Source organism: Furipterus horrens, unplaced genomic scaffold, assembly GCF_987537825.1.
Source record: "Furipterus horrens unplaced genomic scaffold, mFurHor1.1.pri manual_scaffold_2, whole genome shotgun sequence".
Lineage (NCBI taxonomy): Eukaryota > Metazoa > Chordata > Mammalia > Chiroptera > Furipteridae > Furipterus > Furipterus horrens.
The window spans coordinates 159,526,560-159,544,285 of record NW_028327172.1 but is presented as its reverse complement, the minus strand read 5'-3'; the positions used below and the strand labels follow the sequence as shown (position 1 = coordinate 159,544,285).

The window sequence follows — 17,726 nt, the reverse complement described above, 5'->3', positions numbered from 1 at the left end:
TAGACACTTGGGTTGCTTCCATCTTTTGGCAATTGTGAACGATACTGTTATGAACATGGGTGTACAAATAACTTTTTCAGACCCTGCTTTAGATTCTTTGTGTATAAATCCAGAAGCAGAATTGGTGTATTATATGGTAGTTCTATTTTTAATTTTTTGTGGCTGTACATGTACTTTAATATGATCTCACCTCAATGAAGTTTACACCACGTCTAGTGATTCTGAGTGTAGAGATGATCTAGTTCATGCTCCCTACCCCTGAAAGCCTTCTTCTGTTCAGGGGATGGGCAGTGGTTGGGGATAGTCATGTGGAGTTGGGAAGGGAATTTGAGAGCCCAAACTCCCTGTGAATTTTGAACCTAACCTTCCTGTTTTTCTTGACACAACTCTGCCCCCATCTCCACCAACTGTATACCTGTGAACTCTCTAGGTAAATGTGCCATAAAACCATTCACTGAAAGTCAATTTACTTAAATAGCCAACGTTTCTTTTAATTCGTTATTTTTAGTTATGATTTTGTCTTCACGATAGCATTTCAAGGCAAATTCAGTGACTGCCCCAGTCACCTGCAGCATGCAGTCTGAGAGGCCAGAAAAAAGGGAAAAACTTTTATTCCTAGGGAGGTACTCTGCAGTGATTGAAATGAGAAGTTATGAACTAGTTGTTTGATTTTCGGATGAATCCTTTGGCTCCCTGGGTCGAAATACGCGAAACGAAGTTTACAATTATAATTCACAGATCGTGCGTGGGTGCGTGCGCGCGCGCACACACGCCTTGCCAAGGAAAACCCAGCGCAGGCGTGAACAGCCCTTTAGTGTTAATTAGTTCTGACGTCACCGTAGTAACAGCAACTAGAGCGGAAGCGCTAATTTAAAGAGCCAACTTGCTCCTGCAAGCACTCAACTCCGCCTTCTTCCGCAAATCGCTCCGCCTCCGTTTCCCCCGGACCGCTCTGCTACGCCTCGCGGCCGCCAAGTCACCAACCACCGTCCCCCTTTTCCTTGCCTTCAACGCGCGTGCCCGGGGTTCAAAGCCCCGGGGCGGGCTTCCGGTTTCGCGCACGCGTTGTTGTTCTTTTTCTCCACGCTGCTTCCGCGTCCTGTCCCCCGGCCTGAAGCGTCTCGTGTCTGGAGAGGTCTGGGCTGTCGCCGCCGCCGCGATGGGCAAAACTGCCGACTCTCGGGATGCGGGAGCGCGGCCCGATCCGGTGCAGAGCTTCAATCGCTGGAAGAAGAAACACAGCCATAAGCAGAGTAAAAAGAAGCAGTTGAGGAAGCAGCTGAAGAAACCCGAGTGGCAGGTCGAGCGCGAGGTTATCAGCCGACTCATGCAGAGCTACGAGAAGGTGAGGCCGGCGCTGGGGAGGGGGCGCGGGTCAGCGGCTGATGCGCGTGGAGTGGGCCGGCAGGCGCGCTGCGTGTCGCTGCGGCGCTGAGCAGCAGAGGGGAGGGGGCGGAGTGGTCGCTGGAGACCAGGCCTGGGAAGTCAGCGTTGTCCTCTGGGCAGGTGAAGGGAGTGGGATGTTGAGGACCTACAGGTGGTCTGCTCCTGCCACAAGCCAGGCCTCTAGGGAGGACTGGCCGCTCTTCTGCTCACCACACTGTTCTTGATAAAATAATCTAAATGCACTGGTACTTAAGGGTAGGGAGATTAGTGCTGTAATAGTTCTAGCAACATGCATATTACTACTAGCGACAAAACGGTAATAATGACACCTGCATTTTAAGTCACTCAGCATGTGCTTCACATTATTTGATTTGATCTGGTTTTATTCCTGCTTTACAGATGAAAACATTGAGGCTCTGAGAGGATAAGAAACTTGTCCTTCTAAGCTTAGTGGGTGATGTGGAATTGGAACCTAGACCGATGTCTTTCTAATTCCAAAGCCTTTGCTTTTAATTTTAACCATTATGCCAGACTTGCATGCCTCAGCATCATCCATCTTCCTTCCTGGGCCTATCTCATGTTTTCTACTTGCTTTACGTCCCCATCCAAGAATTGGCATAGAAAAACTGGACTACTGGTCTGTTTCTAGTATGTACCATCCCACCTTGTAGTTGATATTCCTAGATATGAGTTTTCTAGTAGTTAGTGTTTTGACCTCTTGACCTCTTCCCTCAGGCTGCTTGGGGCTGTGAGTACCTGTATTTTCCTTCCCTCCAATCCCTGTGTCTCTTGACGTTCACCCACCTCACTCAGCCTCTCAGCGAATACCCTCTTTTAGTGCAGCATAATCAGGAATTTAACATGTGAGACATTTCTGGAATTAAAGTCACCATGCGTTATGCTGGTATAGCTCTTCTTTAGACTCGTAGATCAACAGTAAGGTTGATAGAACTTAGAGTTTGTTTTGGCTTTGAGTTAAGAGGATGATGATCAAGTTTTGGCTTTTGCTCAGAGTGACTTTGGGCAAGTTTCTTACCATGTTGGCTTTCCAATTTTTTTGTCTTTAAAGGCATAATGATATTTACCTTTTAGGTTATTGTTGGGAGTTAGTAAGAATGCATACAAAGCGTTCTGCACAATGCCTGACACATAAATATTCCTTATATTAGCTTTTGCATTATTACTACTGCTGCTATATACATAGCACTTCAAGAAGCCATTGTAAAGTAAATTATTATTAGGTTGTATTTTCGACTCTACATCAAAGACTAGAATTGTTAGGGGGTTTAGCCTCAGCCCTTGCTTCTTTCCATTCTGCTATTTTCCCTGGTGTAATCTCAAGGTTTATTCTTCTGGACCAATAACCCCTTCTTCTTGTATTCTACCCTGAGCTCTTCTGGGTTTGTATCATTTCTTTCTGACTGTCTTGGATGTCTTTACCTGTGTCATATGATACCTTGAATGCCACAAGTCCAAAAATTAGCTCATTATCTTTTCCTTCTAAATTCACAATTCTGTATATTAGTTCCCTGTTGACACTGTAACAATTTACCACAAACTCAGTGGCTTAAAACAACAGAAATTTATTCTCTCACTGTTCTGGAAGCCAGAAGTCAAATCAGTTTCACTGAGCTGAAATCAAGGTGCGAATAGGGGTATCCTCTCTCTGGAAGCTCTAGGGGACAGTTTCTTGATTCTTCTAGCTTCTAGTGGCTCTTTATGTCCCTTGGCTTGTGGCTACATCACTTCCATCTCTGCCTTCTTGGACACATTGCCTTCTCCTGTTCTGTGTCAAATGTACTTCTTCTGTTTTTAATAAGTACCCTTCTGGGACCACCCAGATAATTGCGGAAGATCTTCACATCTCAAGATCATTAATCACATGTTCAAAGTCACTTTTGCCATATAAAGTGGCATTCACAGTTCTAGGGGTTAGGATATGGACATATTTGGGGACCATTATTTAGCCTTTCACATCCTAGCCCACCATCTAAGCAGACTGCTGAGCTAGAAACCTAGAAGTAATCCTAAAGACTTCCCTCTTACCACTCATATCTAGTCATTCACACTGGTGATCTGTTCTGCTTCTTAAAATTTTCAAATGCTTCTCTATCCCCACTGCTGTGCCTTAGTTCAGGCCTCATCATTTCTTGCCTGGTTACTACAGTAGCTATTGCTTATAGTATGGGAGCAGCAAACTTTCTGTCAAGGACCAGATACTAAATCATTTCAGCTTTGCAGGTCAGGAGGGTGGACCTACTCAACTCTGACACTGTAACACAAAAGCCACCATGTAAATACTTAAAGAAATGGGTGTACACTAGTTGTGTTCCAGCAAAACTTCAATTACTAAAACAGGTGGCTGTTGGGATTTGGCCTTCAGTCTTTATCCCCCTCTAATCTGTCCTCCATATTGTTGCTAGAATGATTTTTTTCCAAGAGGAAAATCGGTTGCTTTAACTGTTGATCAAAACTTTCCTTGGCTCACAATTACTTTCAGGAAAATGGTCAAATTAATGTCAGCATGCTCTAGTTCAGAGTAAGTTATTTGTGGTCAGACAGACCTGGTTTAAATCTCAGTTTGGGTATTGAGTAGCCAGCCACATTTCTCAGTGTTCCTGAACCTCAGTTTCTTCATTCTACAGAGATTATTGACTACCCAAGGTGTTGTAAGGCTCAAATGAGTTAATGTATGTAAAGCAAGTAGTCTGTGATAGGCATACCTGAAAGAAGAACTTGAAGTTTTATGAATTGCTTGTGTTCCCTGATGCTTCTTGTCCTGGTACTTGATGTTCTCTTCCTTCACACTGGGGACACCTATTTTTTCTCCAAGATTTTAAACTTCTCTTTCTGTCCTCCCCCAGCAGAGTTAAAGGCTGCTGTGCTTCTGTAGCATTTTGTATACACCTTTATTATAGCATTTATCACTGGGCTATGATGATTGGCTTCTTTGTTAACTCTCCCACTAGACCATAAGCCCCTGAAGGTCAGAGTCCATTCATGCACTCACCTGTGTTTTCCCCAGAGACTGGTCATACAGCGTTTGTCCTTAAATGCTCAGTCAGTGTTTAGGTGTTGTTTGGTGCACAGTGACCTTTTCCATATGGCTTTCTTCTAGTTAATAACATTGGCCCATTCTTTCTGTCTCTTGTTTTAAATTACTAAATTTCCTAAGCTTTTATATGTGTTGACTTGCCATATCTTTACAACAAACAACCCTATGAGATTTTTCCCATTATACAGGTGAAGAAACTACAGTAAGATTAAATAGTTTGTGCAAGATTAAACAGCAAGTGAAAAAGGTAATGAAAAGTTCTAACCCACATGGTTTAAATCGGACGCCATCGCTCCAAACCACTGCACTTACTGTGTTGCAGTGTACAGATGTTTAAATCTTTTCAATCTTTTCACTAAGTTGAAAGAACAGATTTTTTTTCTTTAAGTATTGTTCTGTTTTAGTTTTTTAAATCTTAGAAATACCTTCTTAAGATCTTGTTGAGAAAAAAATGCACAGTGAAATCCAGTAATAGCGATAGTAGAGTACATCAAAGCAGATTCGTTATACTCTAGGTAACTAAAGGACAGACCTTCACTGTATGGCTCCCAGTATGTGTGCATAAAACTTATTACAGTGCTGGAGTATACAGGTGGTGCTCAGTAGCCTCGATGAACAATTTGATTCAGAAACGTTTTGAAACAGTTTGACAGTTGAGGTCTAGGTTAAAATAGATGGGAAAAAAAACAAAAAAAACCTTGTCTGTGTCCCTGGGGAGGTGGGTGGGATTGATACATTTTGATAAATGGTATAATAAATATGTACGGGCTGTGGTGTTACGAGGATGGTGTAATTAGGGGGAAAAAGGTTGCGTTATCCTGTACAGTGCCCCCTTTTGTCCAGATGAATGGAAAATGTGTTTCTTCTGGGCACCTGTCTTCCTGGTGTTTGTAGCCTCAGGCTTGGCTTGTGGAGGTGAATGTGGGTTGGATTTCAGCCCCTCACCTCAGCCTTACTAAAGGTCTTTGTGTAGTGTGCAGACTACTCAGTGATTTGTGGTAGCCATGAGTGGAGCTAGTTCTTGAATGATATGTTCTCCAGTAAAAAAGTATTGGCAAGGACATTGAAGGAGGAGGGAGCAGCATGAGGAAATACAAAAAGAAAAAAAAAAGAAAAAGTGAAAATATGTGATGTTCCTTGAGGAGAAACTACTACTTGGAGTGTGGTCTGTGTTTCTGGATTGGCTTCAGATGAAGCTGGAGAAGAGGGTTGGAGGTGGACTGTGAATGGTTTAGGAGGCTGTTGTAGAATAATAGCCTCCCAAAGATGTCCCCAGAACCTGTGAATAAGTTACATGGCATGGGGTATTAAGGTTGCTAATCAGTTGACCTTAAAATAGGGTGATTGATCTCGATTATCCAGGTAGGCTAATGTAATCAATCGCCTAAGGATCCTTAAATGTGGAGGAAGGTGGCAGAAGAGTCAGTTTCAGAGTGCTGTGAAATGAGAGAGACTTGCCTGTTCACTGCTGGCTGGTTTTGAACATGGAAAGAGGCCATAAGCCAAGGAGAGTGGGCAGCCTCTAGAAATTGGAAAAAGTAAGGAAATGGATTCTCTACTAGAGCTACCAGAAAGAATACAGCCCTGAAAACATCTTGATTTTAGCTGACTGAGACTCAGTTTGGACTCCTGTCTTCCATAATTGTAGGTTAATAAATTTATGTTGGTTTAATCCAACTGTTTGTGGTAATTTATTACAGCAACAATAGGAAATTTATAGAGGCCATGCTTAAAGGGTGTATGTGGGAGCAGTAAGGTGTTCATGGTGCAGGGGTTGGGCAGTTAGAGACCATATCTAAGCTATAAATAGTCTGCAGGCCAAGAGACCAGGTAGGAGGTTCTTGCACAGTCTAGGTTTTGGGTCCTCTGACTGGCAGATGCCATGATGGGATGAAATGAATTGGAGATTTATTGGGGGTGATGCTGGTGGTGGTGGTGGTGGGGTGTTGTGTCAGAATGACTGTAGCCAGGATACCTGCCTAAGCCTGCATGTATTTTCCCAAATCATCTATATAAGAGAGTGCCTAATTAGTGCACAGGTGCTATCCTATCTCACAGCTCTTGTTGGACCCATGCCACTTTTGTTTAATACTTTCTCTATAGGAGCCGCTGTTACTCAGGGGGTGCAGATGCTTTTTTACTGTCTCCTCTGCTGCCACGAGAACGAGAATAAAGACAGATGCTCTGTTACTGTCTTGTCTGCCACCATGAGAATAAGGGCAGATGCTTTGCTGCTGTCCGGTCTGCCTGCCAGAGAATAAGAACAAAGATGGGTGCTCTGTTGCTGTCTCATCTGCCACTGCAAGAATAAACTTGGTGTGAATTCCCTCTCCAACGCTCCACTGTTGTTTTTTGGTCTCGTCGAATCCAAAGTTAACCTGCCTGGAGCTGAGCTCCTGCAGTACACTTGGCATAGTCTGCAGGATTCACCAGACTGTAGCTATGGAGCAGGGCTTGGCCATGGCCACTCAGGGCAGGCTATTGGGTTGGCCCGCCATGGGTATGTGGTTTGTGGTGATGACTGTGTTGGAGGCTTGAGCACCCCTGCAGGATTGGGAGGGGGTGGAAGTGACTCCTAATGCGATAGAGGAGGCCCTGCTGAAGATACGGGGCTCTCTGGAGAAGAGAAGTGCCCAGGTAGTGGCTGGTGCTGCGGGCTAGTTATTTCTCACTGTTCTGTGTAAAGCAGTCCAGGAGTCGCTTGTATTGGAGGCACAGGTCCGAGAGTCGAAGGAGGACCTGTCCCAGGAGCAGGAAATGAGGGCTGCTTGGGAGAAAACATAGGCGCTATAAGAGGCAGAAGTGGCCTCTCTTAGCTCCTGGATCGGTACTGGTTCTGTGATGGGATCAGAGGTACAGTTTGTGGGCTCCTCAGAAGACTGGGATGATAGGGATGGCCAGACCCTGCCTTTGTTTCAGGCATGAATGGTGGTAACACAGAAGATCAAGACTGAGTGCCCCCGGATGCCCCAGGGGCAAGCCCAGCCTCCTCTGCAAGTAACAGAGCACTCTACCGTGTGTCCATATTCGCAAGCGGAGCTGGTGGATTTGGGGAGCCGATTCTGGCAAAAGGTGTTGGAATCTTCAGTGCTTGGTCACTCACATTGTGGGATGTAGGAGTGGACGGCATTTTGCTTTCTGGCCAGGAAATGGGTAAGGTTGTATCAGTTACCACCCACTGGGCACTGAGGCAGCGGCTGCAGAATGCACATTGGACTCCGGGTGATCATTCCCTGTTAGATTGGATCGTAGCGGCTGCTTGGATTATGTGGCTGAACCCAGGGGATTTGCTATCTGTGACAGTAGGTGGCAGTTGTACACAGATATGAGAACTGGGAATGAGGAGTGCTATTTATAATTTGAATACTCATGGCCCGGATGAAGAAGTGTTCAGTGGGAAAGAGGGATTTGGTCCTACACACTGTGCTGCTGCAGTTTTTCAGACCCAACAGTAACTCCTGTGGGGAGACGAGTAAAGGTGTGGTATACAGTATAAAACCAGGAAGGAACCCTTTACCTGCTACTGTGTTAACTCCAGATTTCTCTCTAGCATTCATCCTGTTGGATGGGTCGGACCTACCCTTGAAGTACCACTAAAACATGTTTTTTATTGACCTGAGGGTTAGTCTGGAGCAATGTATGTGCACTGGGCATGATACTCTGCTGATGCGGCAAATGCCTCGGCATGCTGGGGCTGCCCAGGTTTGCAAGCAGCACTGTCGCTGCCTTACTGCTGAGAGTGCAACCTGCCGATGACTCCGCATGGCAGTGGCTACTGATGCTGACCATGCCTTCTCATGGAATAACAGATGGACTGAAGTTAAGGGCTTGATAGGGAGCCAACTGAATCGCCCAGGCCTCTGTTAGGGTACTCACTCTGGGATGAGCTTGGCTGGTTAACAGTGGTGACGGTGGAGTTAGCACATCCCGCTACCCTCGGTCTAGAATGCCAAAATGGCACCACACCTGAGACCCCTGTGGCAGTCGGGTGGTTACCCACACCCTTGTGTCACAAAACCCATGTTGTCTCCAGTGCAGATTGTTGGAGAAGACAAAGCACTGCCTGTGTGGGTGCATCCCCGATTCCCTATGGGTGTGTGGGATCCACAGATGGCCCTATTTGCCCTATAATCAGGCAAGATGCTACAAATGGGGGCAGCCATATGTTCCGAGTCACATCTACCCTAAAGCCAGTGCCTACTAACTGGGAAACATTTAAGGCTTCTCCCTGGAAGGTGCAAGCATAGTCACGGAGGTGGAGGTAACCACCTTGGCCAAGCATACAGCACAGGCCTTAATGTGACTCATTGCGCCCTGTCCCTTCTCAATAAGGGGGTCGGGCAGCTGTGCAGCATAGTGCTGCAAAATTAAAATGGCGCTGGGTGTGCTAACTGCTGCGCAGAGAGGGGTATGTGCTTTGCTCCACACAGAATGCTGTGTGCATATCCCTGATGCCCAATACAATATATCCCTTGTTTATAAGAGTTACAGGATGAGATGGTGAGCATAACCAAACTCACCCATGACCCGCTGGGGGCCTGGTGGGCCTCCCTAACCTCTGGATGGTGTACAGCCTTAATCACAGCTCTATGCATTGTAGTTGTTATTTTCTTCTGTTGTTGCAGCTTATATTGCTGCTGTGGGATTTGGATGCAGTGCTCCAGTTTTCTCCCACAGGGCCCAATCGCGTAGATTATGAAGTGAGAATCCTGGAAGGGTGGAGTGTTGTGTCAGCATGACTAGCCAGGATCCCTTCTTCAACACGCACGTATTTTCCCAAATCATCCTTATATAAGAGAGTGCTTTAGTGTGCTGGTGCTATCCTGTCTCACAGTTCTTGTTGGTTCCATGCTACTTTTGCTTAATACTCCCTCGATATGAGCCCCTGTTGCTCAGGGGGCACGGATGCTTTGTTACTGTCTCATCTGCTGCCATGAGAATGTGAATAAGGGTGGATGCTCCAATCCTGTCTCATCTGCCGCCACGAGAATAAGGGCGGATGCTCTGCTGCTGTCTTGTCTACCACCCTGAAAATAAGTATAAAGGTGGACATTCTGTTGCTGTCTCTTCTGCCGCCATGAGAATAAATGTGGTATGAATTTTCTCTCCAACACTCCACTGTTTTTTGGTTTTGTCGAATCCAAAGTTTACCCTGCCTGGAGCTGAGCTCCTGCGGCACAGGGGAAAATGTCTTTGAAGATGAAGGAGAGGGTACAGAAATAGGGCGGGAAAGGAGAGAGGATGGAAGGAGAAACAGGTAGAAAGTGTCTTAGATGCAGCACATTTTGAAGAAAGCTTCACATGGTGGGGTGTCCTCGAGCCAAAGTTGCCCGTTAGAGGAATCTCCCGTCCTGCTGGAATGGTCTGTAGCCCTAGTGGTGCTCAGTCATTGGGAGCCTGCCAGGGAAGCACAGCATTTCCAGTGGTGGACCTACAGAGTGACTGCTGGCACTGTCAGTCAGGCGTGCCGCCTGCAGTGGGAGATGTGGGTGATGAATTTCTAAGGCCACCACGTAAGGCCTGTGTTGTGGAGGGACCGATGGAGAGTTGGAGACTGAAGCTCTGAGAGATGTTGAGCAACTCTTCACTGTTGCTGACTGATTTAAACTCTGTATCTGGAATTGATTTAGACTTATATTATAATCAGCTGTGCTATATAGGCCCTCTGCATTCTAATCCAGGTTTCTTTTTCCTTAATCAGAATTTTGTCTGGTATAATTTGAGGCAGATTGCTTTTCTTCTATTGATTGCAATAGGTGGAGCATTCTAGGTTTTTATACTTTTTTCCTCATGCTTTGGGTTGTAAAAGCATTATTCATTTTTGTGAGAAAGAAGAGTTGTAAGTATACAGGCATACATCATCGGAGATGTTGCAGGTTCATTCTAGACCATCACAATAAAGCCAGTTGTAATCTTGTTGCTGGTGGAGGGTCTTGTCTTCTTTGTTAGAAATGTAACATCTGTGAAGTGCAGTAAAGTGAAGCTCAATGAAAGGAGGAGTGCAGAGTGGTTACGTGATAATCCACCCTGTTCTTCACTCTATCTCCTCCAATTTACTCACCAGTGTTGGTAGTCTTTAACAGGTACCAGCACTGAAACATCTGTTCTTTAATTTTGGGAGGATGCTACAGATTTTAGAGGCGTATGAAAGTTGGAAAGACAGGAGTGATTTTCTAAGAAATGAAAGGGATGAAGGGAATGGGAAAAAGAATGTTCTTTTGTTTGTAGGAACCATAGCCATCTTCTGTTGTGGTTTCTAAGTATTCCTGGGAATATAATTGAGTGTCTTCTAGAACAGAGTCAGCAAAGCTTTTCTGTGAAGGGCCAGAAAGTCAGTACAGACATCCCTGATTTGATTGTGTCTTGCTTCATTGTGCTTCACAGGTGTTCCTTTTTTACAAATTGAAGGCAAGATCCTCCACAAGCAAAAAGATTATGTACGTACTTCCCTTTATTGCGATAGCTGATTTATTGCAGTGTTCTAGAACCAAACATGCAGTATCTTTGAGGTATGCCTGTACTAGGTGTGGGCTGTACCCTCTCTGTCACAGCTACATAGACAATATGTAAATGACTGGTTGTAGCTATGCTCCAGGAAAACTATTTACAAATATAGGCACCAAATTGGATTGGACCTGTAGGCCATACTTTGCTCACCCTTGTGCTAGAACATTTGCAGAATAAAAATGTCCTTTGGTTTTTTTTGGTGACTTCTTTCTAATATTGTAGGGTATAGTTTTACAGTGCCATGACTGATAGAGTGCTGGAACAGTTTTATTCTTCTAGACTCCCTCTAGGAGGTTAATGGACTTGAGAAAGATGTGCAGTAATTCGTTTGAATAGCCCCTTTGCCTGTGCTGTAACTCCTAAGAGGGATTCAAGAATGTGTTGCCTGTCTAGCTTCTGTAAGCATTCCAGTCACTGTGAAAACAGCTTTTTAGCTGTTAATAGCACATGTGCCAGTGTGGACCGTATGGACTGCACCTTATGTTAGTGTTCTGTTTGGAAGATTACTTTCTGAATGAGATAATTTTCTCCTTCTAATGCTAGTACACTGCTTCTGTCTTTTCTCCAATGTTATCCAGAATGATTTGTAGGGATTTAGGCAATGTTTTAATGTTTGTGATTTCAGCATCAGGGGCCAGAGAGTAACACTGTCTGGGTTACAGTAGAAGTCTTGGGAAAGAAGATGTGTAGACTATAAAATGAAATACAAGCTGTCATCCCTTAATGTCTGGAGTATAATCTAAATAAATGAACCTTATGAATGCAACCTTCCCCTTTTGTGAATCATGAATAATTTGGCAGCCTGTTCCCAAATCTGAGGTAGTTTTTGCTTTCGGCATCTCTAATAAAATAATCCTGAGGAGCTGAAATGAAATTCAGAAAATTGGGTTGATGCTAATGAAGAACATCAGTAGTGCACATAAATAATGTAAAGTTGAAGGACACAGTGCTACTTATTGTGGCTTCAGAGAGTGACAGAGACACTTCCCCTGGTTATTATTAAATATACCCCTCCTTCAGTATACTCCCAAATGAGTAGTTGTCAGGTTAGATTTCACATGCCACTGATTTATGGTTAAACTTTGAAAGGTTTGTGCTATCAAGATAGATTTCTCCAACTAACTTAAAGCTATTCTCCAAAGTGTATAAATAGAACTGTTCTCATGGTTTTTGGTTTATAGTTGTTTTACCTCTTATTTTTATTTTGCCTCTTATTTCTTAAACTGATATTCCTTGAAGGATGGGCTGAAAGTAATTTTCTTCCTAAAATTTTTGTCATTATGACTTACTGTGTTAAAATTTTAGAGGTGAAGGATATTCAAGGTATTATAGTAGTATGTGTTGAGTCAATGAAGGTTTCTTTTTTTTGCCATTTGAAATAGTTACAAACTTATGCTTTTGATAACAGCTTCCCAAGGCATGCTTCGTTTCAAAAGGAATAATAGTTTTCAGTTAGAATTGATGATTGACTTTAATCCTGTAGTACAGGTGTCCCCAACCTCTGGGCTGTGGACTGCTGTTGGTCTTGAGCAAAGCTCTGCCTCCTGTCTCCTCCCCTCCCTCCACACTCCAGAGTGGGCAAGGTAGCTAGAGGCTCACCTGAGCACTGCCCCCCCACCCCCACCCGCCTTCCATGGAACCCGGTTCCTGGTGGCAAAAAGGTTGGAGACCGCTGCTGTAGAGCCAACGGTGAGCTGGGCAGTACAATGTAGACCCCCCAGCCCCCTAAAAAATGTTTTTTTAAAAAATAAATCAGTTATGTAGTATGTTATTTTGTCTTATCTGATAGTTCCCTTTTTCTTTTCAGATAAATATAAATGAAATTACAAGATTTTCAGATTTCCCCTTATCTAAAAATACATTAAAAGGTAGGTAAATGATGCTCTTGGGACATGTTGGATTTTTTTAATGCTTTTTTTGGGTGGGTGGTTTACATGTACATTATTTCTTTAATCATACCATATTTTAATGGGTACACAATGTTTTCACTTGGCATCAATTATGATTTGGTTTCGAGACAGTTATGTCAGCTGGGATGATTTCTGATCTCTCCATTCCTTTGGGGTGACTCTGCCAACAGGGGACGGGTTCTATCCTATTCCAATTTGTGTTGCTGTATATGTCCATGTAGCAACATGGGAAGTGGCTCCACTAGTTAATACAGCATCACCATATTTGTCATGGCAATCAGGTGTTCATTTCTGGTGGGTCTGCCTTGCCGTTATTTGCTGAATACTTCGAACTGGGAGACAGCTTAGCGGGTTTTTGGCCAATGGAAAGGAAACATTGTGAAGCTGAAAACAGACCTGCAGCAACTGCAGCTGCTGGTTTGTTGGAACTTTGCATCTGGTACCCTTGCAAAGAACCTTGATGCTTTTTATAAATGGCAAAAGGTTTAGAAAAAATGTAACCTGAAATATCTTACTTTGGCAAGTACTTTTTAATACCATGAAAACTTACAACAAGAAACAATATTAACTCATTTTTTAAGTTTTTACCAGTTTGTCATTATCATCCTTTCTGGACTAGTTAAAGAACAGCAATGAAAAAGCAAGATGCTAGGACCTCTGTATAATTAAAATGGAACCTAATAATGTTACAGTAAGCAAGAGAACAAATAAAAATATGACACCTTTTGTATTGGTTTGGTAGTGCCACTAGAACAAAATACCACAGACTGGGTGGGCTTAAACAAAGAATTTTTTCTCTCTTGGTTCTGGAGGCTGGAAGTCCAAAGAGCAGATGTTGGTTTCTTCAGAAGGTCCTGATGGCTTACGGAAGGCCTCTTCCTGGCTTATAGATGACTGCCCTCTTGCTGCCTCTTCATGGGGTTGTCCCTTTGTGCACTCACATCCCTAGTGTCTCTGTGTCCAAATTTTTTCTTCTTATAAGGACACCATCAAATTGGATTAGTGCCCACCCAAATGGGTCATTTAAAAAAAATTAAAAAATTTTATTTTTTTTTATTTACTGATTTTTAGAGAGAGAGAAGCAGTGGGAGAGAGAAACATCATTTTGTTGTTCCAATTACTTATGCATTCATTGGTTGATTCTTGTGTGTGCCCTGACCAGGGATTGAACTTGTTTGGGATGATGCTCTAACTACCTGATCTACCCATCCAGGGCCTCAGTCACCTCTTTAAAGGCTCTGTCTGTGAATACAGTCACATTCTAAATTACTTGGGGCCGGGGGGGGGGGGGTCGTCGTAAGGGACGGGGTTAAAGGCCTCAGCAAATAAGGGGGTGGCAATTCAGCCCATAATTCTACAGAAATTATTCTGAAATGTCATTCTCCTTCTCTTCACACTTGAAGGTTTGCAAGAAGCCCAGTACCGTTTGGTAACTGAGATACAGAAGCAGACCATCGGGTTGGCTTTGCAAGGTAAAGATGTTCTCGGAGCTGCCAAAACTGGATCTGGCAAGACTTTGGCTTTCCTTGTTCCAGTGAGTAGTTTGTTCATACTGCGTCAGATTCTCTATTATGTGATTTTAAAACATGTTGTGCCTAGACAGAAATACATAATTATGTCAAGAGTTATTTCATGTTGAATTTCCGTGGGTAGAATGCAAGTTTTATTAGACAGGTGTGTTCATCTTCACCCAGATCCTAACATAGTACCTTACATGTGAACAGTCAGTAACTTATTAGATGAATTATTGTGCCTTGACAAGCCATTACATTCCTGAAGAATGTGGGCTGTTCCAGGGGCGGTTAGAATGTTCTGCTCTGCTGTAAGACTGGCGAGGGATGCTGTTTCTACGCTCTTCCTTACAAACCTGCTAATTGCATTTGTATTTGCCATTTGTTTAGGATAAAGTTGAAGTATGCCCACTTTAAGAAGATTGGGACATTGATATCTGTCCTTTATAGCACTAAAACAACAGAGCCTCTTGGTAATTCACTTATATTTCAGTTATGCAGTTGGTTGCATAATTAAGTTTCTACAAAATAATTGGCTCAGACAGAATCCCATTTAAGTTTTTGTACTAAGTATTGCGTAACAATTTTGCTCTTAAGTCCTAATTTTTATAATGATGCCACTCCACAAGTAGAAAATTGTCATTGTGTAACTATAGTAGCTGCAAAGATAAGAGTTTATCTTAACATGGTTTCTGTTCAGAAACGGTGACATATTTTTCTGAAATCTGTTTTAACGGTGTGTGGGCTGCACATACCTTTCACTGATGGCCAGTGTCCTCCTGGCTTGGCTCTGGCAGCAGCTGAGCTGCTGTGTGGCTTCTTTTCTCTTCTTTTATGACTTGGTGGATGCTTCTGGTGGATGGAAGAAAAAACAAAGTAAGCAATTTCTTCTTTCTAATGGGATAATACTTGTGAGTGGTATGCCTTTTGCTTGGAAGGTGCCTCTGATTTGGAGCGGCAAGGTTGACTCAGGACTCCAAAAGCTGCCTTCTCTAAGGACTTACTGAACATGAATTTTTTATCTTTTTTTTCAGGTGCTAGAGGCCTTATATCGTTTGCAGTGGACCTCAACAGATGGGCTTGGGGTTCTGATTATATCACCTACAAGAGAGCTAGCATATCAGACCTTTGAGGTTCTCCGAAAAGTAGGAAAGAATCATGATTTTTCTGCTGGTCTCATCATTGGTGGGAAGGTTTGTCCTTTTATCCTTGTCCTTCTTTCTTTTATTCTATAACTTAATGTTGGAGCACTGTGGTAGTTGACCGGGAAGAGTGGGAGATTCATCTTAATAGACAGGCTGGCCCCCTAGATAGGGGGTGGTTACATCCTGATGTGGTCATTGTCATTTAGAGACGGGTTTTCAATTTTGTAGGTCCATTTAGTCAAGGTTATCTGAATTAATCAGGTTCTGAGACTAATTTACTTTAATCATGGTACATGGGGCAAAGTGCCATTTCATTTTGCAGACTTAAGTCAGAACATTGCTGAGTCAGCAGCAGAAGAAAGGGAGACATAGTTTTGAGGAATGTTTATTTTACATCATGGTAAAACCTGCTGCTCAACTTCAGCTCTACCTTCTAGTATATCTGGAATGTTTGTCTCTACACTGTAAAAATAAATACTTGAATTTTTGAATTTATATGCAAACATCCACAAAATGGAAAAAGAGCATCATAAACCTTCATATACATATGGACCTGTCACCAGCTTTAACCATGAACATTTTGTCGTTCTCATTTCAAGAAGAGAACTTCTAGAATATAGAGAGGGGAGCACCTTTTTTTGTTTTTTCCTCAAGTCCATGAAGTGCAGTGATTGGTGTCAGAGAGTCTTCATTGCTGCTGGGTCCTGGGAATAATTCTGGTTTTTAAGTTGGTTCTGGCAGTTCTAAGAGGAAATTAAGACTTGGAATGTTCATATATTTTTCATGACCTGAAAATCCTGCATATGATTAAGTATCTAGGGGAACTCTGAGCTCTTTAGGTCTTCACTAAGAACTTGTATTTCACCCAGGAATTTGAATGTGTTGCAAAAATAGAAGTTACATTTATTGCTAGAGTACCTACATTGCTATGATAAAATGTCATGTGCAAATAGATGGCTTTTATAGTTTTGCTGCACAGGCTGCTCAGTGATGTGTCGGTGTAATCAAAAGAAACATGTAACATCTGTTTTCAGGATCTGAAACATGAAGCTGAGAGGATCAATAACATAAATATACTGGTTTGCACACCAGGTCGGCTTCTTCAACACATGGATGAAACAATATGTTTTCATGCTACTAATCTCCAAATGTTAGGTGAGTCTAACAGACTTCTAATGAAAAAAATCTCAGATTTAGGAGAGAGGCTTCATAAACTTTAATGATGAAATGTTTTATTCAATAAATATTTTGATTAAAGACAACTTGAGAAATAATTTGAAAGGTTTTTGGCATATGGGTTCTAAACCCAGAGAGTACAGCTACATTAAAAAACAAACAAACGATATTTAAAAATTAAACCTCTTTCCATGTGAAAAAAATAAATTGGTTGGAAGAATATAGATACTCATATATAAAATTAGATACTTCAATGTGTGACACTGCTAAGAGGTTTTAAAACAAATCTTTTAAGGTACCACCAATATTACCTAATTTGTATTCTTTTTTAAAGAAGACATTTATTTATTGATCTTAGAGAAAGGGGTGGGGGGAGAGAGATACCAATTTGTTGTTCCCTTTATCCATGCATTCATGGGTTGCTTCTTGCATGCACCCTGACCAGGGATTAAATGAACGCACAACCTTGGCACATTGGGTTAATGCTCTAGCCAGCTGAGCTGCCCAGCCAGGGCTCCTAATGTGTATTCTTTAAAGCAGCTTTTATTTTGGAATTACTCTAGATTTATAGAGAAGTTGCAGTGATTGCCGAGTCCTTCTATACCGTTCCTCCAGTTTTCCCTAGAGTAACATCTTTATGTAACTGTGATACCTTTGTCAAAACTAAAGAGGTACATTATATAACTTCCAGTTATATATCTATAACTGATTTTACCAGTTTTTCCACTAATGTTTTTCTTTCTGTTCTAGGATTTAATCCAGGTACCACATTGCATTTAGCCTCATGCATATTTTAAATGTTGTAAATCAACTTGCCTTTTCTTTTTAGTTCTTGATGAAGCAGATAGAATCTTGGATATGGGCTTTGCTGATACCATGAATGCTATTATTGAAAATCTTCCCAAGAAACGTCAGACTTTGCTTTTCTCAGCAACACAAACCAAATCTGTGAAGGACCTTGCACGCTTGAGTTTGAAAAACCCTGAGTATGTCTGGGTTCATGAAAAAGCAAAATATAGGTATGTACTGTTTGAAA

The 17,726-nt window shown here is 42.6% G+C and overlaps 1 protein-coding gene and 1 pseudogene across 1 annotated transcript in view; one reads left to right on the top strand and one right to left on the bottom strand.

Moving 5' to 3' along the window:
• The first annotated feature begins 1,063 nt into the window (after positions 1 to 1,063).
• LOC150019815 (putative ATP-dependent RNA helicase DDX10) overlaps positions 1,064 to 17,726 on the top strand; it is a 313,984-nt gene continuing 297,321 nt past the window's right edge. The window contains exons 1-6 of the mRNA XM_090266690.1: positions 1,064 to 1,345; positions 12,756 to 12,816; positions 14,262 to 14,392; positions 15,404 to 15,562; positions 16,549 to 16,669; positions 17,520 to 17,709. Of these exons, the coding sequence (XP_090122816.1) occupies positions 1,160 to 1,345; positions 12,756 to 12,816; positions 14,262 to 14,392; positions 15,404 to 15,562; positions 16,549 to 16,669; positions 17,520 to 17,709 (848 nt within the window). The 5' untranslated portion in view covers positions 1,064 to 1,159. The remainder of the gene's footprint in view (positions 1,346 to 12,755; positions 12,817 to 14,261; positions 14,393 to 15,403; positions 15,563 to 16,548; positions 16,670 to 17,519; positions 17,710 to 17,726) is intronic.
• Positions 12,970 to 13,398, bottom strand: LOC150019817 (cytochrome c oxidase subunit 7B, mitochondrial pseudogene; annotated as a pseudogene).